General features: G+C 44.8%; 1 protein-coding gene across 1 annotated transcript in view; it reads right to left on the bottom strand.

The window, feature by feature from the left end:
- TICRR (TOPBP1 interacting checkpoint and replication regulator) overlaps positions 1–22,434 on the bottom strand; it is a 43,966-nt gene that overhangs the window by 7,208 nt on the left and 14,324 nt on the right. Inside the window, 11 exon segments of the mRNA XM_029952657.1 lie at positions 1–40; positions 11,589–11,735; positions 13,281–13,338; positions 15,301–15,397; positions 16,059–16,298; positions 16,446–16,525; positions 16,611–16,704; positions 17,041–17,138; positions 18,130–18,281; positions 20,870–21,088; positions 22,108–22,247. Of these exon segments, the coding sequence (XP_029808517.1) occupies positions 1–40; positions 11,589–11,735; positions 13,281–13,338; positions 15,301–15,397; positions 16,059–16,298; positions 16,446–16,525; positions 16,611–16,704; positions 17,041–17,138; positions 18,130–18,281; positions 20,870–21,088; positions 22,108–22,247 (1,365 nt within the window).

Here is a 22,434-nt window from a genome sequence, read left to right as displayed (position 1 = left end):
GGCGTCTCGGCCACACTCTCCGTCAGCAGTCTGTGGTGACCTGGCGTGGGCACAGCGGCAGTTTGTCAGCCTTACCAAGACGCGGCAGCGAGGCAACGGGGGTGTCTGAACCTCCAGATGGCTTCCTGCTCACGCTGGAGTGGCTTCTGTTTGTTCTGACAGGAGGGGGTCTTGACGGTTTGGGGGCTATAGTCTAACCGTAGGACTCAATTTAACAGGACACAACAGTTTATCAGCATTAGAAATTAAATAACAAGCCAGTGTAAAATACTGCAAAATTCTAATAGCAATTCTGAAAAACAAAAATACTGATCAGGGCTAGTAAGCATTCATCTCATCGGTAGTCCTGCTATTTACAATGAAATGAAATGGAGTGGAAGTGCCCACAGGCCATGCAGATAGTAGGACACTGACTAGGAGAGCCCTCCGACCAGCACGTGTTTCCATAGCGGGTACGTGACCGCTGCTCGTGGGGTAGAGGGAGTTGAAGCGACCAGGAAGAGAAATGATGGAGACGGGAATGTGGCCTGAGGACCTCCGAAATAACTCTCCTCCATAAAAGGAAGGAGAGCACTGGGCAAAAATGGGCAAAATCAGCCTTTTCAGAACCCTGGAAATTAACCAGATCGCAACAATCCATGGAGTGGATTGTTTATCTAAGAAAACCAGCGAATCCCAGTAACAACAGCCAGCCCCACTGAACATCATCCTGCCCCGGGCCGGTGCCCCCCCCCGCCCCCCCAGCCCTGTAGCCTGAAACCAACAGCCTGCAATCACTCTGCACACCACCATCCGGGGGCCCATGAATGGGGCCTGGTGAGACCAGAGCAGAGCGCCTCCAAAGCCCCACGCCCAGATGTCATCACCTGACCCGACTGGCAGCTCCCCCCAGAATCTCAAGTGCACGCGCAAGGGTGGTCTCCATGTGACCTTAGGGCTCACTCAGTGCGAACGACCTTTTTCCAGGGAGCACGTACCGAACCAGTGGCAGCGATGGTAAACAGCTGCCGGAGGGAGTGCTGTCAGCCGGGGCAAAAACCAGCTAACCCCGAGTGTCAAAGGGGAAACCCGAGAATGAGGGGTCTGTGGGGGACCCAACACACCTCCAAACGTGTTCTTGGGACCAAAACTCCATGCCGTGCGGGGCTGGGTGCATGCCCAGGGTAAACCTAAGAAGGCCCTAGGCTGTCACCCATGGCTCCAGAAAGCAGAGAGAAATGTACGCTGCCTGGCTGAGTACTGAAGGAAGGAGCCAGCGCGCCGAAGGCCCTCAGCTAAGGCTGTGAAACTTACTCGCTCCGGGCATTCAAGGAAATCTCTCTGGTCATTGGCTGGAGCACTAAGCTAACTGCGCAGACGTCAGCGGTCACACATGACAGAATACAAACTTTACAGAGTTAGTTTAGGAAAGCCACCAAACAAACGCAGTCACAATAACAACAAGCCCTGGAGGGGAGGGCAGAGGTCTGTCAAAACTGCCTTATTATGTTATGTCGTCAATAAAAAAATGAGACCTGGAGGGGCGCCTGGGTGGTTCGGTCAGTTAAGCGTCCAACCTCTATTCGGCTCGGGTCATGGTCTCGTGGCCCGTGGGCAAGAGTGCATATCCGGCTGAGCTGACAGCTCGCAGCCTGGAGCCTGCTTCGGATTCTGTGCGTCTTTCCCTCTGCCCCTCCCCCACTCTGTGTGTGTGTGTGTGTGTGTGTGTGTGTGTGTGTGTGTGTGTCTCAAAAAAAAATTAAAAAAAATTTTTTTAATGAAACACGCAAATTAACAGGAGTTGGGTCTGTATGCCGGAAAGGAGGAAAAAAGCAAGCCAACAGAAATGGTCCCCGAGGAATTCCATGGCGGAGGACAAGAAGCCGGAGGCACCGTGCACACATCCTGAAAGGGGCGGAGCAGCAATGAACTGAAAGCAGCTCCAGGCCCAGGCTGGGAGGCTGCCGGGACTGCTGGATCTCTCCAGAAGGACATGATACGGGGCCCAGGCCGGGGTAAGATTTCGGCGGCGCCGGATGTGCTCAGGACCCAGTAGGGACCAGGCTGCAGGGGCGGCACCCGTCAAGATGCCAAGTACGACGTCGTGGGTGCTTGCTGTTCGCGGACAGGCCGCAAAACACAAGCGGCTTGAGCCAGGAGGCCGGTGCTTGGGCTCCTGGGAGTCTTCCCTCCCCCCCCCCGGCCCCCGCTGCCTCATTCTCTTCTCACCGCGCCCCTGGGACCCGTGTCTTTCTCAACTCCAGACACTGAATTTGTTAGACCAAGACTATATTAGCTGTTTGAAATATGTTCCAAGACCTAAAAGAAACACCCAAAGAACTAAGGGGAAGTAGGACACGAGGTCTTGCCCAATAGAGAACATCAGTAAAGAGAGAAATTCTAAAAGAGAATCACAGAAATTCGGAAGTTCAAAAATGAAGAATTTATTCAAAAGCCTTAGCAACAGATAGGAGATGGCAGAGGAATCAACAAATGTCAAGACGGGTTCATCTGGATCAGCCAGCCTGAGGGACAGAAAGAAAAAGCACGAAGACAAACGGTCTCCGACACCTGTCATCAAGCGCAACGTCATCAAGCACAACGTCCGCAGACTGGGAGGCCCAGAAGGAGAGGGGAGAGACAGCGGACACAGAGAACATCTGAAGAAATCCTGGCTGAACACTTCCCAAGCTTGATGAAAGCCCTTACACATCCAAGCAGCTCAGTAGCCCAAGGATAAAGTCAAAGAGATCACACCTGCCTAAATAAAACTGTGAAAAATCAAAGAGAATCTTGAAGGAGCCAAAGAACGGGGAGTTTGCCAAGTACAGAGGATCCTCAGGAAGACAAATGGCTGGTTTCTCATCAGAAAGAGAGGAGGAAAGACCCTGTGATGACGTATTCAAGGTGCTGAAAGAGGAAAGACTCCACCACGAGTTCTGTGTCCAGCAAAATTCTTGTCCAAAAATGAGGGAGAAATTAGCACGTTCCCAGGTTAAAAACACCCCCCACCCAAAACAAAACAGAACTTGTAAGTGGCAGACCTGCCCCATGAGTAGTACTAGAGAGGGCCCCTCAGGCTGAGCGCGGAGGGCACTCCAGAGTGGGGCACATCCATGGGAAGAACGAAAGAGCAGCAGTGAAGGAACTACATAAACAACAGCACAGAAGTGGTTTTCATTTGTAACTCTCTGCTCCTAGGAGTTGGAAGATAAAGCGATTATAAATTGGGGTTGACGGGCATAGAGTGCACGAAGATGTAACGCATAAGACAATATAGCACAAAGGCGGGAGTAGGAAACAACTGTATTTATAGGAGCAAAGGATTTCAATACTACTGAAATGAAGTTGGTATTAAGTAAAAGGAGGCTGTTAGAAGATACCAAGTGTAACCCCCAGGGGGAGTGAGGTCACCCAAAACAGTGCCCTACGGGGCTGGGGGTTGGGCTCTCCACCAAAACAGCTAGTACACGAGGCAGGGAATGATCAGAATCAAGTATTTTGGAACTCTGGAACCCAAGTGGCTACGTGTGACAATGAGGGACAGGCTTTATGCAAGGAAGATGCTGCTGATTTCTGGTAAGGGAACACCATGCATGAAGCTATGACCTCCTCCCCCAGCCCCACTACAGCCGTGGGGGGAGAGGCCCACGTTCTGGGGGCAGGTGGCTGGTGGTAGGGCCGACAGTGGGGACACCTTGTCCTCCAAACTTGGTCCACCTGGTAGGTCCCTGAGGGACGGGTGCAGATGCTCGCCCTGGTTTGGGACCTCTCAGGAGGCAGCTGCTTTTCCCCAGTGTGGCTATGGGCATATTTAAAGGAACAAGAATATTTTCTTGTTTTTCCCTTTTTAGAGTCAGACATTTAAGGAAACCTTGGTCAGGCCACCGGCAAACCAGAGATAACAGAACAGAAACTTCAGTGACCACACATGATATGGAATACGTGCTTTGCAAATTTGGAAAACAGAGACAGCCGAAGCCCTCAATATGCAAAGATAAACAAACACTCAGGAGTGGGAGAATCTGGTTTCCAGAGTTGCCACATTATAATACTCAGGATATCTAATCCCCAACAAACAATTACAAACTATATAAAGAATGAGGAAAGTAGAACCCATCCACAGGAAAAAAGGGATTTGATGGAAACCATCCCCAAGAAAGCCCAGACATCAGAATGGCTGGTCAAGGACATTAAATCAAGTTTTCTAAATGTGCTCAATGAGCTCAAGAAAATCAGGAAGAAATAAAGGAAATCAGCAAAACAATGTATGAACAAAATGAGAATATCAATAAAGTGATAAAAATCATTAAAAGAAATCAAATTCTCACACTATTCCAAAAAATAAAAGAGGAAGAAAACTTCTAAATTCATTTGACAAGGTCAGCATTACCCTGACACCAAAACCAAAGACACTACAAAAAAAGCAAACCACAGGCCAATACCTCTGATGAACACAAATGCCAAAATCCTCCACAAAATGTTAGCAAGCCAAATCCACGAAGACATTAAAAAAATCATTCACCACAGCAGGATTTAATCCAAAGATGCAAGGGTGGTTCAATACTTGCAAGTCAATGTGATTCTTCACATGAACAAGAGAAAGAACACAAACTGTATGATCCTCTCAATAGATACAGAAAAAACACCTGACAAACCACAGTATCCACTCATGATAGAAACTCTCAACAAAGTTGGTTTAGAGGGACCATACCTCAAAGTAATAAGGCCATAGATTTAAAAAAAAAAAACAACCTCACAGCTAACATCATACTCAAATGTGAAAAATGAGCTTCTCCTCTAAGATCAGGAAAAAGAAAGGAGTATCAACCACTTTTATTCTACACAGTCCTACTGGAACTCCTAGCTGCAGCAATCAGCCAAGAAATAAAACACATCCAAATTAGTAAGGAAGAATTAAAACTGTCACTATGTGCAGATGACATGAAACTATGTATAGAAAACCCTACAGATTCCACCAAAAAGCTACTAGAACTGATAAATGAATTTCGTAAAGGTGCAGGACTGCAATTAATATACAGAAATCTGTTGTCTTCCTACACACTGGTAACAAAGTAGAAGAAAAAGAAAACAATCCTATTTATAATTGCACCAAAAAGATAATAATACTTAGGAATAAACTTAACCAAGGAGGTAAAAGACTTGTACTCTAACAAGTATAAAACACTGATGAAAGAAATTGAAGATGACACAAATAAATAGAAAGATATCCTATGTTCATGAATTGGAAGGTTTAATACTGTTAAAATTTCCATACTACCAAAAGCAATGTACAGATAACCCCTATCAAAATACTAACAGCATTTTTCACAGAGCTAGAATACTAAACTTTGTATGGAACCATAAAAGATCCCAATTAGCCAAAGCAATCTTGATAAAGAACAAATTTAGAGGTAACACAATCTGTGATTTCAAGATATACGATAAAGCTGTAATCAAAACAGTAGGGTCCTGGCACAAAAACAGACACACAGATGAACACAATCAATAAAGAGCCCAGAAATAAACCATGGTTATGTGGTCATTTGATCTACAACAGAAGAATCTCTTCAATAAATGGTGTTGGGAAAACTGGACAGCTACATCAAAAGAATGACACCGGGCCACTTGCTTATACCACATACAGAAATAAAATCGATTGAAGACCTAAGTGCGAGAACTGAGCGCATAAAAACCCTAGAAGAGAACATAGGCAGTAACTTGACATCAGCTGTAGCAACTTCTTTCTAGGTATGTCTCCTCAGGCAAGGGCAAGAAAAGCAAAAATAAAACTATTGGGACCACACCAAAATATAAAAACCTTCTGCACAGCAAAGGAAACCAACAACAAGGCAAGCCTCCTGAATAAGAGAAGGTATTTGCAAATGATATATCCAATAAGAGGTTAGTATCCCAAATACATAAAGAACTCACGCAAGTCAACACCAAAAAAATTATCCGATTAAAAAAATGGGCAGACGACCTCAATGGTTATTTCTCCAAGACATACAACAGACACATGAAAAGATGATCAAACATCAATCATCATCAAGGAAATTCAAATCAGAACTACCATGAAATGTCACCTTACGCTTGTCAGAATGGCTCGTCTCAAAACAAGAGATAACAAATGTTGGTGAGGATGTGAAGACTAGGGAACCCTTATGAACCTTTGGTGGGAACACAAGCTGGGTACACGTACACACACACACACACACACACACACACACACACACGCACACACGCACACACATACACACACACATATGTATCTTGATTCTAAACCTTATAGTTTTGTATTTATTTTTAATTTAAATCCAAGTTAGTTAACATGTAGTGTAATAATGATTTCAGGAATAGAATTTAGTGACTTGTCACTTACATATAACACCCAGTGCTCATCCCAACAAATGCCCTCCTTAATGCCCAATGAAGTTTCCTTTAAAAATTAAAAACAGAATTACCATATAATCCACCAGTACAATTCCACTACTGGGTATCTATCCGAAGAAAATGAAAACCGCTACTTCAACAATATACACACGCCTCTGTTGACTGCAGCTTTACAACAGCCAAGATATGGAAGCAACCCACATGCCCACTGACAGATGAATGGACAGAGAAGATGTGGTGCGTACACAGTGGAAAATTAGTCATAAAAAAGAATGAGATCCTGACATCTGCGACCACATGAATGGTCCTAGAGGGTATTTTGCTAAGTGAACTAAGTCAGAGAAAGACAAATACCATATGGTTTCACTCATATATGGAACCTAAAAAACAAGACAAAACAAAACCAGACTCTTCAATACACAGAACCGGTGGTCCCCAGTGGGGAGGGAATGAAGAGGTATAAGCTGTCAGTTATAAAATAAATAGGGCACACAGATTAGTACCGCACTCTACCCAACAGGAGTCAAGACTGCGCATTACTCTCCGGCACGTACAGAACATTCTCCGTCACGGGTCAAATGGTAGCGCATAAGATAAGTCTCGATAAATTTAGTAAGACTAAAATTCAAAGTTGGTTCTTCAGCCACAATGAAATGAAACTGGAAATTAACAACAGAAGAAAATTTGGGAAGCTCACAGATACATGAACGTCAATTCAATGCACTCCTCAATAATCCATGGGTCAAAAAAGAAAGCACAAGGGAAATTTGAAAATATTTTGCGATAACGGAAACGAAAGCACAATATGCCCAAACACACAGGACACAGCCGCAGTAGTGCTTAGAAGGGAGTTTGTACCCGTGATGCCTGTGTTAAAAAAGAAGATCTCAAATCAATGACCTAAACTCAACCTGAAAAGGTCAAAAAGATCAAACTAACATCAAACCAAGTAGGAGGAAGGAAATGATAAAGATTACATAGGAAATAAATGAAATAAAGAATTAAAAACCAACAGAAAAACCAATGAAACCAAAAGTCGGTTCTTTCAGAAGAACCATATAACACCCAGTGCTTTTTAGTGAAGAATCACTAAATTCTACTCTTGTCTTTGTTAAGTTGACAATCTTTAACTCGACTGACCAAGAGAGGGAAAACCCAAACTACTATGAAAAAGGGATCATCGCTACCCAGCTCACAGAAAAACAAACGGCTATCAGGGAATACTGTGCACAACATGTAACAGCAAAATAGATAACCGAGAAGAAATGGACAAATTCCTCAAAGACACAAACACTGAAAACAGACTCAAGAACAAACAGAAAATCTGAATAAACTTGTAACAAGTAAAAGGATGGAAGTAGTTATTGAAAAACTTCCCACAAAGTACTCAGGACTAGACAGCTCTGCTGCTGAATTCTACCTAACATTTAAAAACAATTAAACTGTTAAAACGCTGCTACGCAAAGCAATCTACATATTCAATGCAAGCCCCATCAAAAGAACACCAGCATTCTTCACAGAGAAAGAACAAACAATTCTAAAATGTGGGCGGAACCAGAAAAAGACCCCAAGTAGCCAAAGTATTGTCAAAAAAGAAAACCAAAGCTGGAGGCAGCACAATTCTGGACTTCAAGCTGTATTACAAAGCTGTAGTTACCAACACAACATGGTACCGGCACAAAAACAGACACATAGATCAGGGGAACAGAAGAGAGAACCCAGAAATGGACCCACAAATGTATGGCCAACTAATTTGCAACAAAGCTATCCAGTGGAATAAAGACAGTCTCTTCAGCAAATTGTGTTGGGGAAACTGGACAGCGACGCGCAGAAAAATGAACCCGGACCGCTTCCTTACGCTCTACACAAAAATAAACTCAAAATGGATGAAAGACCTAAATGGAAGGCAGGAAACCATCAAAATCCTAGGTGAAAACAGGTTAATAGCCTCTTTGACCTTGACCGCAGCAACTTCTTACTATACTGGTCTCTCGAGGCAAGGGAAACGAAAGCAAAAATGAACTCCTGCAAGCTCGTCAAGATAAACAGCGTCTGCACCGTGAAGGAAACAATCAACAAAACAAAAAAGCAACCAATGGGATAGGAGGATATTTGCAAATGGCATATTCAATGATGGGTTACTATCCAAAAATCTATGAAGAACTTATCAAACTCAACACCCCAAAACCAAATAATCCAGGGAAGAAATGGGCAAAAGACGAACACTTTTCCAAATAAGGCATCCAGATGGCTAAAAGACACATTAAAAGATGCTCAAGATCACTCATCAGAGAAATACACGTCAAAACCACAATGAGCTACCTGTCAGAATGGCTAAAATTAACAACTCAGGCAACAACCGACAAAGACCCAGAGAAGGGAACGCTTGCACTCCTGGTAGGAATGCAAACTGGTGTAGCCACTCTGGAAAACAGCACAGACGTTCCTCAAAAAAATAAAAATAGGGCTACCCTACAATCCAGCAATACTAGGTATTTATCCAAAGGATACAAAAATGCTAATTCAAAGGGACACATGCACCCCAATGTTTATAGTAGCGCCATCAACAATAGCCAAAGTATGGAAAGGGCCCAAATGTCCATCAACTGACAAGCGGATAAAGATGTGGTATAGATCTCTAAGGGAGTATTCCTCGGCGATCAAAAAGAACGAAATCTTGCCATTTGCAACATGGATGTAACTAGAGGGTATTATGCTGAGCAAAATAAGTCAGAGAAAGATAAATATCTTATGATTTCACCCATATGTGGAATTTAAGAAACAAAACATGAACACAGGGGAAGGGAAGGAAAAATAAAAAAGGGGGGGGGAAGCCATAAAAAAAGTCTTAACTACAGAGAACTGAGGGTTGTTGGCAGGGTGGTAGGTGGGGGATGGGCATTAAGGGGAGCACCTGTTGGGATGACCACTGTGTGTTACATGTAAGTAAAGAATCACTAAATTCTACTCCTTAAAATCACTGTTACACTATATGTTAGCTAACTTGGATTTAAATAAGATTAAAAAAATTAACACCTTAATATATGTGGTCAATTGACTTTTTTAAAAAATTTATTTATATTGAGAGAGTGAGTAAGGAGGGAGCTGGCAGCACAGAGCCCAGCGCAGGGCTTGATCTCATGAACTGTGAAATCATGACCTGAGCCAAAACCAAGAATCTAATGCTTAACTGACTGAGGCACCCAAGCGCCCCTTGACTTGTGACCAAGATGCCAAGACAATGCAATGAGCAAAGAAGCCATTTCAACAAATAGGACAACTGGACAGCCACGTACGAGAGAATGATGTTGGGCTCCTATCTCACAGAAAATCATGCACAAAGTTAACTCCAAATGGATCAGAGACTGAAATGTAACAGCTTAAACTCTACAACTGGATTAAGTAATTTTTTTTTTAGATAGGACACCAAGAGCATGAGCAATGACAAAAATTCATAAGCTGCTTTCAGATGGGCTTTATCAAAAGGAAAAACTTTTTGTGTATCAAAGGGACTACCAAGAAAGTGAAAGGACAACCACCAGACTGGATAAAATATTTGCAATTATGTTTCTGATGAGGGGCCGGTATCTAGAATACATAAAGAATTCTTACAATACAGCAGTAAAAAGACAAAAAACCCAGTTAGAAAACAGGCAAAGATTTGAACATTCTCTGAAGTAGATTACACATGGCCAGTGGGCACAGGAAAAGATGCTTGACAGCAACTCAACCACAGTGCGCTACCACTGCACACCCAGGAGGGTGGTTAGAATCAGAGAGAGAGGGGGCGCCTGAGTGGCTCAGTCGGTTGAGTGTCTGACTTCGGCTCAGGTCAGGATCTCACGGTCCGTGAGCTCGAGCCCCGTGTCGGGCTCTGTGCTGACAGCTCGGAGCCTGGAGCCTGCTTTGGAGTCTGTGTTTCCCTCTCTCGCTCTCGCTCTCTCTCTCTCTCTGCCCCTCCCCTGCTCATGTTCGGTCTCTGTCTCAATAATAAACATTAAAAAAAAAAAAGAAAAAGACGACCACAGGCAGTGGGGAGGCGTGGAGAAACTGGAAGCCTCACACGCGGCTAGCGGGAACGTAAAATGGTAGAGCCACGTTGGAAAGCAATTCGGTAATTCCTCAAAAAGTTAAACACAGAGTTGCCATATGACCTTATAATTTCATCCCAAGGCATGTGCCCGAGAACTAAGAACAAGTCTATGTGAAATCTTGTATGTGTTTACAGAAGCATTATTCATAATGGCTGAACAGTAGAAACAACTCACATGTCCACCGAGCGATGGACGGATAAGTAAAAGGCAGTTTATCCACACAATGGTGTGTTATGGGCAATAAAAAGAAATGAAGTGCTCAGATGCGCTACAACCCGTACATGAAGCTTGAAAACATCCCGTTAAGGGACAGGAGTGGTTACAAGGACCACTTGGTGTACGATCCCACTTCTAAGAACTACCCACAAGCGGCGAAGCCACAGAAACAGCACGTAGATTGGGAGTTGCCTGCAGCTGGGGAAAGACGGGGAACCGGAAAGTGACTGCTAACAGAGACAAGGTTTCTTTCCTTTTTTTAACTTTAAAAAAATTTCTTTAAATGTTTTAAATTTATTTTTGAGAGAGAGAGAGAGAGAGAGAGACAGAGTATGAGCAGGGGAGGGGCAGAGAGAGAGGGAGACACAGAATCCTTAGCAGGCTCCAGCCTCCAAGCTGTCAGCACAGAGCCCAGGGCAGGGCTCGAACTCACAAACCGCAGGATCATGACCCAAGCGTACGTCGGTCGCTTAACCGACTGAGCCCCCCAGGTGCCCCATACGTGGTTTCTTTCTAGAGGGATGAAAACGGTCTGGAAATAGTGGTGATGGTTGCATAACTTGACAAATACAAGGCAGACCAGTGAATTGCATTCTTTACTCAGTCACTAAAAGAACAACAAAAACCAAAAGACTAGAAAAAAACTGGTCATCATCCTTCATCTCCTTCTCACTGGTTTTGTGAAACAGATGCCTGTAGGGGTGAGGAGGTGGGGAGGGCTGACCAGGTCCCAGGATCACGTCTCCCCCCACGCTTGGCGGGAGAGAGACCCTGAGGGGAAAACTGATGGTAATAACCACAGAGAGGAAAACGGAAGAGACCAATGAGCTGCCACGACAAACAGAGTCTGGGGACTGCTTTGGAGCCAAGAGTCCCACCTCTCCCGGTTACCCTAAACTAGAATACCTTTGGTCTTCTTCGAGTTGCCAAGTTGACACTCCAGACCTTCCACGGCCGACACCGAATGGCTTCTGGGCAAACCACGCTTTGCTGATCTCTTTGAAGGAGAAATCATTTCCTGGTTGAAGAGATTTCTTCGAACTTTGGTCACTTCTGAAAGCATTAAAAACAAAAAAGCACCAAATATTATCACTAATATATACCATATCTGGGAAAAGAAAGCTATCCAAACAGAAAGCAGCTGATTAAGCTTAAGGAAATTATTATTCTACAGACTGGCTTCTCTACCCACATTTACTAACAGGATTTCCTTAAATATTATACTCATATGGTGCACAAAAACTATTTACTCTTACTAATTCCATTTAAATCTAACTTTCCAGGAACACGAGGAAGGCCCACATCACTTAAATCACAGGCTGTCGTCAGTGTAAAATGGACACTATCCTTGAGAGGCTGGTAGTGTAGGTCGGGGTCTGTTTTAACGCATGCCAGTTTTGTGATGATTCTCCGCACTTTGGACCTCTTTACTGCTTTGTATTCAGCTCAGCTCCAAGGGGAGAAACTGTTCTCAAACCCACAGATTTCACTCTGAAAGTCACAGAGTGAAATCTGTGGATTTGAGAATTTCACGAGAAGTTGCTGGGTGATTTTAAATTCTCTTCCTGACTTCGGAACATGGGAGTGCGTGACCATTTACAGACTCACAGTTGGGAAATGTAACTGAGAGTCGGTCCGTCAGAAACTACGCTAGTGGATGGCATCTTCATCTGAAGCAAGAGGCCTCGCACACTCACCACGGGGAAACGCTTCTGAGAGCAAGTCCGTTAAATACAACCCCAATCAACCATGCATGACCCACCAGCAGGGAGGAGCCCCTATATTTATCGATCAATGACGGATATTAACCTTAAGGACACCAGCAACACCCACGTTTCAAAAACAAATGCCTGAAACTCATTTATGATCTGACAGCCAAACTGGGTTTGTTACTTTGTTTTCCCAAGTTTATAAAAGTTTAATACTGATGGAAAATGTCAAAGAACAATTCATCACACGTAGAGTCCTCACTAAAATTCACCGGCGGTTAACTTCTGTCTTCTCCCTCCACTGCTCTCTACCTTTACTCAGTTTCCCACCTGGAAAAAAGCAAAGTAAGGGGGGGGCACCACCAAAAATAAGGGCCAATCACCCAGCATCGTACCCACCCTCACACTTCCCTGCCGGTCTCAGTATTGCTCACGGCGCCTTCCCTCCCTGAATTTAAGATCCAGGCAGGGATCACACAGTGCATTCAGCTGTCACACTTAAAGTAGTTTTATCTAAACCAGTTTCACTGCCTCTCTTCCCTTCTGTGGCTTTCATAATAATGGTGTGTTAAAAAAAAAAAAAATCTCTGGTCGGGGGCATCTGGATGGCTCAGTCAGTGCACAACTCTTGATCTCAGGGTCATGAGTTCTAACCCTGCGTTGGGTGTAAAGCTTAGTTAAAAAAATAAAGATTTCCGGCCGGTGATTTTGCAGAATGCAGTTATTTTGAGACTGTGTGAATATCTTATTCTCCTAGCGCACGGTATTTGGACATATGTCGTTAACCAACGATCATGTAATTTAGAACTGGATGCAGCTGCTTAATTACATGCAGTGAAACAAAGCTGGTCATCCTAGTCAGTAAATGCTTCCACTGAGAAGACAATACCTTGTACTGGATCCTTCCCCGGGGGCGGAGGCTGCGGAAGAGTAAGGCCAGCGCTTTCCTGAAAGAGGGGCACACGGCGTTCATCTCAAAGAATAAAAAGTCCACAGAAGATCCTCTGACCCTTGCAGTTTCACTCGTAGGAATCCCTAACCCAAATATTTCTCCAATGCACAAAAACAGATATGCGTTCCAAGGACACGGAAGCCTGCATTGTAATACGAAATAAGAACCACCCCAAATACCCATAAAGAGTGAAATAAATTTTGATACATCCATCTCACACAGACACTCAAAGATTAGTAAGGCTTTTAAAAATAGAGAAGGCAGGCAGGCTTATGTGTGCACACACGGAAAGAGCTCCATGATGGGAAAGGGGGGCGGGAGCAGAAGTGTAGCAGCTTTGAAACTATCTGTAGCATTTCTGCACAGGCGCGCATGAGAGGTACGTGCAAACCTCCGATGTGTGCCATTGGTGTGTACAGAAAAGGGTCCGGGGACAGACACAACCGTCATCAAGGATTACTTCCGGAGAATGAAGGGAAGGGGGGCGCTCTCAACTTTTGACTTCGTAAGGTTTCAATTTTTTAACCATGATCACGTACACCTTTTGTACTAAAGAAAATAAGGGAACACCCACATAGGTTAGAGGATGACTATGCTTAAAAAAAGTTTATTTTTGAGAGAACGCACGAGTGCGGGAGGGAGGGGGAGGAGCACAGAGGATTCTGTGCTGCCAGCGCAGAGCCCAGAGTGGGGCCTGAACTCACGAACTGTGTGTTGAGGTCGTGACCTGAGCTGAAGCTTAACCGAGACACCCAGGTGCCACGCTTTTTTTTTTAATTTGAGAGAGATGCTGTGCGTAGGAGGGAGGGGAAGAGCGACAGAGTCTTAAGCAGGCTCCACGCTCTGTGCAGAGCCCAATGCAGGGCTCAGTCCCACAACCTTGGGATCATGACCTGAACCGAATTCAAAAGTCAGATGCTTAACCCACTGAGCCCCCCAAGCACCCCGAAGAGGACTATAATCTTAAGGAGCCTCATTAAACGATACAATAAACTAAAAATATAGATGCGTCTATACAATGGAACTGGTTTTAAAGCTTATGTTTGTTACTTTCCCCTGATGCCAATGTGTTACTTGAAGAATGAATTCCCACATGGAGGCCGACTTAAGGAGAGCTAGAAATGACCGCAAATCATTGTAACATCTGGAGAGAGGGGGCCTGACACTTTTGGTGCCATCCACTTTTGGATTTCCCACTCTCCACCCACGATTCCAAGATACATAAGATTAGGTAGGGCCTTATTCATGGACACTTATGAAGCCACGGTAAGGAAGTGAATACCACTAGCTCTTAAAAACCAATCCCACCATACGTATCTAGAAACAAAGCAAACCGTTGTTAACGATTAATGCTTCTAAGCTAGTTCTTACAGAATTTTAACTCTTATTCTAAGAGTTCCTGCAGTTCCAAAAAGTTTCAATGCACTCTCTCTTCTTTCCCTAACAAGACATCAATTCTACTTAATATTAACGGACTCCAGGTGGGTTCAAGCCCTCCCATCTACTGTCACAGAAAAGCAGATTGCCTGGCTTCAGGACAGCACCCCGCCCCACCCACCTTAGTGAAGTGAAAGGTACTGAAAAGCACCTTCTGATCTGCAATCAAAGTCCTATTATGATGCACATTATTTTTCCAAAGGTCTCTTTGCTTACATTTGCTATTATTTTATGTTTTATCTAAATGTTTTGAATTAACATCCATTCCTAACTTTCACTTGCTGATTTTCTTTGTTGATTTTGTTTTTCTCTGTCATACTTTTGGGTAAGATGGTTTATCTTTAACAGATTTATAGTTTTTTATTTGCTGGATTAAAAACATCTACTTTTATGTCTGTATCCTCCAATGACCATTTCCTCAAGGTAGAGATACTGCCTCTCAATCTTATTTATTGCACCACCTCATGCTGGAAAGGACAGGTCTGGGAGCGCCATTTCCTGTCCTCTGGAAATCACTTACTTGTTTTGTAGCTCTCTTGGACACTTTGGGAATTTCAATTTGTCGAAGATTCTGCGAAACCTCTGCGATGCTTTTATGTCTTATTAATGCATTTTTCCTTTTAAAAATAGAAACAAACAGCCAATATACATTCAATAGAGGTGACAAGTAGTTACATTAGAAAAGAACCAGAGTTTATAACAGAACATTATAGAAAAGTTGGCTTTTTTTGGCACTGGTCTGAATCTGTAGCAAAACACACCAACTTCACCAATTTCCAAATAACCGCTATAAATTCAACTGATGGTGAACAGTGTGAAGAACATCAAGAAAAACAGGAAGTTTGCTGAAGCCCTCAGCTTGTCTCGTAAAAGGCTCCAGCTCCCGGAGACCCCGTGCGGACGGTAAGAAGGGCACTGTGGCCCATGCCATCAACAGGTTCCCCGGGTGGTAAAAGGGGGGTCAGATGCTGCAGGTTAGGAACCCCAAGAAGTGGTTGCTATGGTTCAGAAGTAATGGCAGCTACTTAGCTTGTGGGTTTGAGCCCCACATCAGGCTCTGTGCTGACAGCTCAGAGCCTGGAGCCTGCTTCGGATTCTGTGTCTCCCACTCTCTCTGCCCCTCCCTGCCTCATACTGTGTCTCTCTCTCTCTTTCTCTCAAAAATAAACATTTAAAACAAAAAGGGGGGGGCGGCTAGGAATTCAATAAAGTACATAGAAGGTAACTCCCCTCTGTCCGAACCGCACCAGTCACTCCTTCCCTCCCTTGGGCCCCCACCTCCGCTTCTTGGCTGATCTGGTACGCAGCTCCTCCAGCCGGTCGGACTCAGTGCCGCCTGACACTGGTCGCGGAGCGCCTGACGCAAGAGGCACAGAGAGAAGCGGGGATCTGCTCTCGTGCGTCACGGAGTCATCACTGAAAAAGTCCAGAGGAAGGACCCCGGCTAGCTTCTGAGGAATCATAAAGCCCAGGCTGTCGTAAAGCATGCCGAGCATCTTCGGGATGGAGTCGATGTACCTGCAGAACAGACTGGTCACATACGGAGCAGTCGCCACGCCACCCCTCACCCGGCACGAGAGCCGGTCCTCCAGGTCCACGATCACGCACAATACCACAGGTGGTTCCCGGCCAAACGGCTGTGAAGTTACTGGTCCTCAAACTTACAATCCCAAAATTTCTTCCAGAAACTTCGCGAGGTACGCCGAGTCCTCAGTTAAACACACCATGCGCAGCAAGTCCGTCACCTGAAGAAGACAGTCGAAAACTCCCTGTGCCTTCTGCAGCGGCCCCGAGAGGCGGACGTCCAGGGGCGCTCGGCTGCATACTTACCTCCTTCACCACCTGCTCCACGTCGTCTCCACTTTCACATGCGGAAGGGCACTGCAGACACATCTCCAAGCGAAGAAGTACCTGAAGCCGGCACCTGGAGAGAAAAGGCACTTGGTCGTCTCGATCCTGCGTGCCGTTTAACTGAAAGGTCCTTCCTTAAGCAAAGATCTTTTTACAGAAGAACCGACCACCAAAAAGGACAAGAGCCATTGCTTTCTCTAAGTCCTGACACAGTGGTTGTTAGGTAAATGAGGGACTCAAACTGCACATTAAAACATCACAAAGAGAAAAAAATAAAACATCACAAAGAATCAGCCACAAAAAGCCTCTTGGAGTAACTAGCCACCTACTTTAAATGAATAGAACCAAACCTCAGCACTTTGTTTTAGAATGGTGGTAAATTAATCGATCAACAAAGGCAGATACTTACTCTCTGACTTTATCTTTGTCCAGTTTTTTGCCCAGATTCTGTCGAAGACTTTTGCTAGTTTTTAAGAGGCAATTTTTTACCCGATTCAGGCAATTCATCTGTAAATACAGAATTATTACATAGGAGCATATGGAGTTACTCTAATTTATTTCACAGCTAACTAATGTCCTCAGGGAAGTACACCCCCTTATGAATTTCCCTCTTATTGAATGAAAAACAGTGAAACGAATGTTCTTCTTTCATATCTTCGAAAAGAACAGGGTAAAAAAAGGTATTTAAGAGCAAAGGGGCATGGATACAACAAGCCTGCATATCTGACCTTTCTTAAAAAAAAAAAAAAATCTAAGGACTGTAAACAATTCCCGTTCACTTTAGAGGAGACCGGCCTTCAGCACTAACCATGAATTAAGACAATGACAGCAGGGTCTGAAGCAGGGTTGACAGTACTCCCTCTGCAGATGCAGCATGATCAAGGAAGCTTTTCATGAGTACATAGTCCCAGGACCCAAGCCCCAGAGATTGGTTTCAGTTTGGTCTTGAGGAAGCCAGGCATCGGCATTTTAAAAAACGTTCTAGGTTACTCTAAAGTGTAGCCAGGGTAAGAATCGCTGGTTCAATGCAGGCAGCCAACATGGAGTTGGAGACAGAGATTTTGTTGGAAGAGAAATACACGTAGGGGCGCCTGGGTGGCTCAGTTGGTTAAACACCTGACTCTTGATTGCAGCTCAGGTAATGATCTCACAGTTGTTAAGACTGAACCCCATGTTGGGCTCCACACTGAGCATGGAGCTTGCTTAGGATTCTCTGTGTCCCTCTCCCCCTCTCCCCTGCTCGCTCTCTTAAAAAACTTGAAAAAAAAAAAAAGTAGTAGTACATGTAATTACTACTACCCTCACCTGGCCCATTTCCCGGATTTCCACCTCACCAGTTCACCATGTCCACCTTTCCAAGATCTGGAATTACGCTCACCCCCTTACTTTTGAACCACACACTGCATCACAGTCTTTTCCCAAGACACGGGGACCAAGCCCACCACCAACCAACCAAGCACTCCCTCCATGATACACAGCAGCATCCATACGCTCTTACTTCTAACTCCTTGGTGCCTTTGGACTTTAGGAATGCCTTAATGGTGGAGATCATGTTCCGAGCGCATGAATGCAACACGATTTCTCCTGTCGCCACGGTCTTTTGGTAATTTTCATGTATGTAAGATAGGAGCTCCTCTTCAGTTTTAAAGTCTGGGGGGAAAAATCAGGTTGATCATCACATTCAGCTGAGTCATCGTACGGCGTAAGCCAGCGGTTGTCAGCTAGGTATCTTGCCTCCCGGGGGACCTTTGGCCACGTCTGGGTTGCAGGACTGGTGGGGAGAAGGAGGATGTTCCTGGCTTCTAGTGAGCACAGACCAGGGATGCTGCTAAACAATCTGTGCTGCAGAGGCCAGCCCCTGACAGGGAAGCATCTTGGCCAAAATGTCAGTGGTGTGGAGGCTGAGAAAGTGCAGAGATCATGACTGATTAATTTAAGGCTTTGCAAATGAAATGTACATGCCATAAATTTAAGGATAACTATTAATGGAAAATAAACTATAGGGGGGCCTGGCTGGCTCAGTCAGTGGAGCACGTGACTCTTGATCTCAGGGTGGTGAGTTCTAGCCCCATGGTGGGTGTAGAGATCACTTAAAAATAAGATCTTAAAAAAGGAAAAGAAAAGGGGTGCCTGGGTGGCTAAGCAGGCTGAGCATCTGACTCCTGACTTCGGGTCACGATCCCAGGGTTGTGGGACTGAGCCTCGCATGAGGCTTCACACCAGGCCGAGTGCCTGCTGGAGATTCTCTGTCTCTCCCCCACCACCCCGCTTGCACTCTCATGCTCTTCCTCGCTCCAAAACAACAAAAAACACCTATATAACCTCTAAACCCAGCAGAAAGCAAGAGGAATAAACAAAGCTCAATTAATCCCACAGTCTGATAGAAAGGAAAAAACCCCCCACAAACACAGAAAGCACAAAATAAGACACTAACAACATCCAAGCTTATCAGTAATTATAAACATCTATTTTACAAATGCACATTCTGGGTAAGAGAGAAACTATCAGAATGGACTCAAAAATTCCCTTATATTCTAGATGTCACAAAATATTCAGAAGTATCAATGAAAACAGAATATAGCAAACTTGTATAATGCAATTATTAAAGGAAAAGTTCATAGATTTAAATAATCTCTTAAAGTAGAAAAATAAAATTCGCTAAAGGTCCAATAAAAGAAATAGCACGAAGGAATAAACCCCCAAAATAAAGGCAATAATAAAGACGGGACAGAAATGGATTAAATAGGAAACGAGAGAGCAGCAGAAACAAAAAAATAATTCACTGAAAAGCCAAATACAGAAATCTATAGTAAGACTGAACAATATTAAATAGAGAAAGGATAAACAAGCAATATTAGAATGGAAAGACAGAGATTTGAAATACTAGTAAGAGGGAAGGTCACAGTTCATGTTTTTCCATAGACACCCATTGGTTCCAGCACCTTTTGTTGAAAAGATTATCTTTTCCCCACTGAATTCTTGGGGTACCTTCATCAAAAAGCATGTACCGCTGTTGGGCAGGCCTACTTCTGCTCAGAATCTAATCCAGAAACTGTGTTAATATTAAGAGCACTTCAGTACCGTTAATTTTGTTCTCCCTTGAATGAACCATCTACATTCGGGAAGACTTTTTTACTAGCTCATTAAAGATGTTCTGTCTCATTCAAACTGAGTATCATCTGGGAATCTAGCATTCTGCAGCGGGGAAGAACGCTCTTCAAGAAGCAGAAAACTGGGGCGCCTGGGTGGCTCCGTCGGTTAAGCGTCCGGCTTCGGCTCAGGTCATGATCTCACGGTTCGTGGGTTCGAGCCCCGCGTCGGGCTCTGTGCTGACAGCTAGCTCAGAGCCTGGAGTCTGCTTCAGATTCTGTGTCTCTCTCTCTCTCTCTGACCCTCCCCCGATTGCACTGTCTCTCTCTGTCTCTCAAAAATAAAAATAAAAAGCATTAAAAAAAAAAAAAAAAAAAGCAGAAAACGACTCCAGAATTCTCCAGAACTTGCAGTTCTGGTCCCAAGTTCATAAGCTATCTTCACGACCCTCCCACAGGACCAGCTCTGGTAGTGGGAGCTAACGACGTGCCCTGGGGACCAGAAACACACTGCGAGTCAATCCAGCTTTTAGAAAAGAGATAAGAAAAAAATAGGAAAATTAACGCTACTGGATGAAATGCTTCTGCATAGCTCCCAGACTTCAATACGCCAGAACACTCGGGAAGCTTCCCTGTCTCCCTGTGCTCCTCCACGGATAAAGCTGCTTCGGCACCCGTCCCAGGGCCACGCCGTGGCCCTCCTTGGGACGTTGCTTATGCTAATTCCCCATCTTCTTTCACCCTCCTGCTCGTTCCTCAAACTCTAGCCTGGCCTCCGCTGGCTCCTTAGACGCCTCCTAGCCTCTCCTGGCCCAAGGCCGACCTCCTCGTTCTCAGTGCCTAGTGTGTCTTTCCTGTTGTAGATTCTTGGCTCTCTTAGGTCTTACGTTGTATTTCGTATGTGTGTGTGCGCGTGCGCACGTGTGCACGCATATATGAATTCGCTATTGTCATCTCTGTGGCTGGATCATACATCTGAGAATAGGACACCATCTTATTTTTTTGTATTCACCATAACACACTTTGAGGAATTCCGCAGATATTCAATAAGTGTTCGTTAATTGAGGGACAGGATGAAAACTAAAACTATGAGGGTATGAAGGAATAAACACGGCTCAGACACCAAGAAGCCATGGCACTGAGGAATACCTTTCGGTTTAGAGCTTCGGAGCGTCCTCCCCCGGTTTTCCAGCTTATCGGCTCCCCTGCCCCCGGCCGTCCTTGGGGTCCCCTTCTCCCCGGCGGCATTCGGACTGCCATCTGGACACAACCTCTGAGCCTTCACGTTCAGCCTCGCGACGTTCAGCATCTTTAGGGAACGGCACATGGTGTTCATCTTCTGCCTCACTGGGGTGCGAGGGACCCCTCCTACCGAAACAGCACAGTGGGGACACACGTAAAATAGCTGTTACTTCTGCAGAATCAGAAGTGCTTTCACCCAGATTCCACATTCTGTGAGAGGGCGCGGAAATGCGGTCCATCCCTTCGGGAGGGTCTCGGTGAGGCGGTTTTCCCGCCTGCATCTGTAACACAGAACTGAAAGACGGCTCTTCTTTGACGGAGGGTTAGGAATGAAACGTGGCAACGAGATTGGATGACTTTTAGTAAGGCAGATGCCGGAATAGACCCCGTGGGTCATTACCCAGTGGTCAGAGTTGGGACGAGACTTCTGGAAGGCTACTGAGCAGTCTGCATCGAAAGCTACCTTTTCCCGGGGCGCCCGGGTGGCTCCGTCGGTTAAGCGTCCGACTTCGGCTCAGGTCATGATCTCACGGTTTGTGGGTTCAAGCCCCGTGTCAGGCTCTGTGCTGACCACTAGCTCAGAGCCTGGAGCCTGTCTTCAGATCCTGTGACTCCCTTCTCTCTCTGACCCTCCCCTGCTCACGTTGTCTCTCTCTCTCTCTCTCAAAAATAAAAACATTAAAGCTATCTTTTCCCACCTTTCTGATACAGTAACTTGCTCCTGACAACTTATACTAAGGAATCACTCAGAGAATAAATCCTATGCACCCCGTACACTACAGTATTACTTATAGTGGTAAAAACCAAAAACTGTTCAACACAAGACTTGCATCAATTTTGTGAGGCAATGAGGTAGAAGAGTAACTAAAAAGGCAAGGTAGCCGGTGAACAAATGTTGGTAAACAGCACACAAAGTTGAATTTGTGTTTGTCAGAACTAAACATGGAAGTGGTTTATGAAGAAGGTAGGATTGTGGGTGCTTTTTTGACATCACTTTTGTACTAACGTTAATTATCTTCAAGTTTGAAACGTAAGAACTTGTCCTCTTACTCGGTTACCATTTCAACCCCACTTTAGGGAATGCTGGTCTTTTAAAACACACCCTCTCAAGAAAGACGGCCTCAAGAAACCGTCTATGTGCGTACGTTTCTTTCTGCTGTCTTCCTGACTGGCCGCGGTGCATTCTTCCCGAAACTTCCTCTGGTAGAGCTCTGAGAGGCAACTCGTTAATTCACTTTCCGTTTTGGAAGACTCTTCCTTATGAGACGAGGCGGCCTGCAGTAACCTGTGAACAAGTCAAGATGTACAGAGCTGAAATTCCGATTTTTCAAAATGCTCTAAAAACAGCAAAAGTCATTACCCTTGAAAAGCTAATCAAAAGATAGCCCCACGGGCAGCCTTCAAAAACTGTGTTTTCTCAGGAGGGAAAATGTCCCCCTCTTCTCATTTATGACTTAAACAGACTCGGGACA

The sequence above is a fragment of the Suricata suricatta genome, chromosome 9 (genome assembly GCF_006229205.1).
Source record: "Suricata suricatta isolate VVHF042 chromosome 9, meerkat_22Aug2017_6uvM2_HiC, whole genome shotgun sequence".
NCBI lineage: Eukaryota > Metazoa > Chordata > Mammalia > Carnivora > Herpestidae > Suricata > Suricata suricatta.
This window is presented reverse-complemented; position numbering and strand designations above follow the sequence as displayed.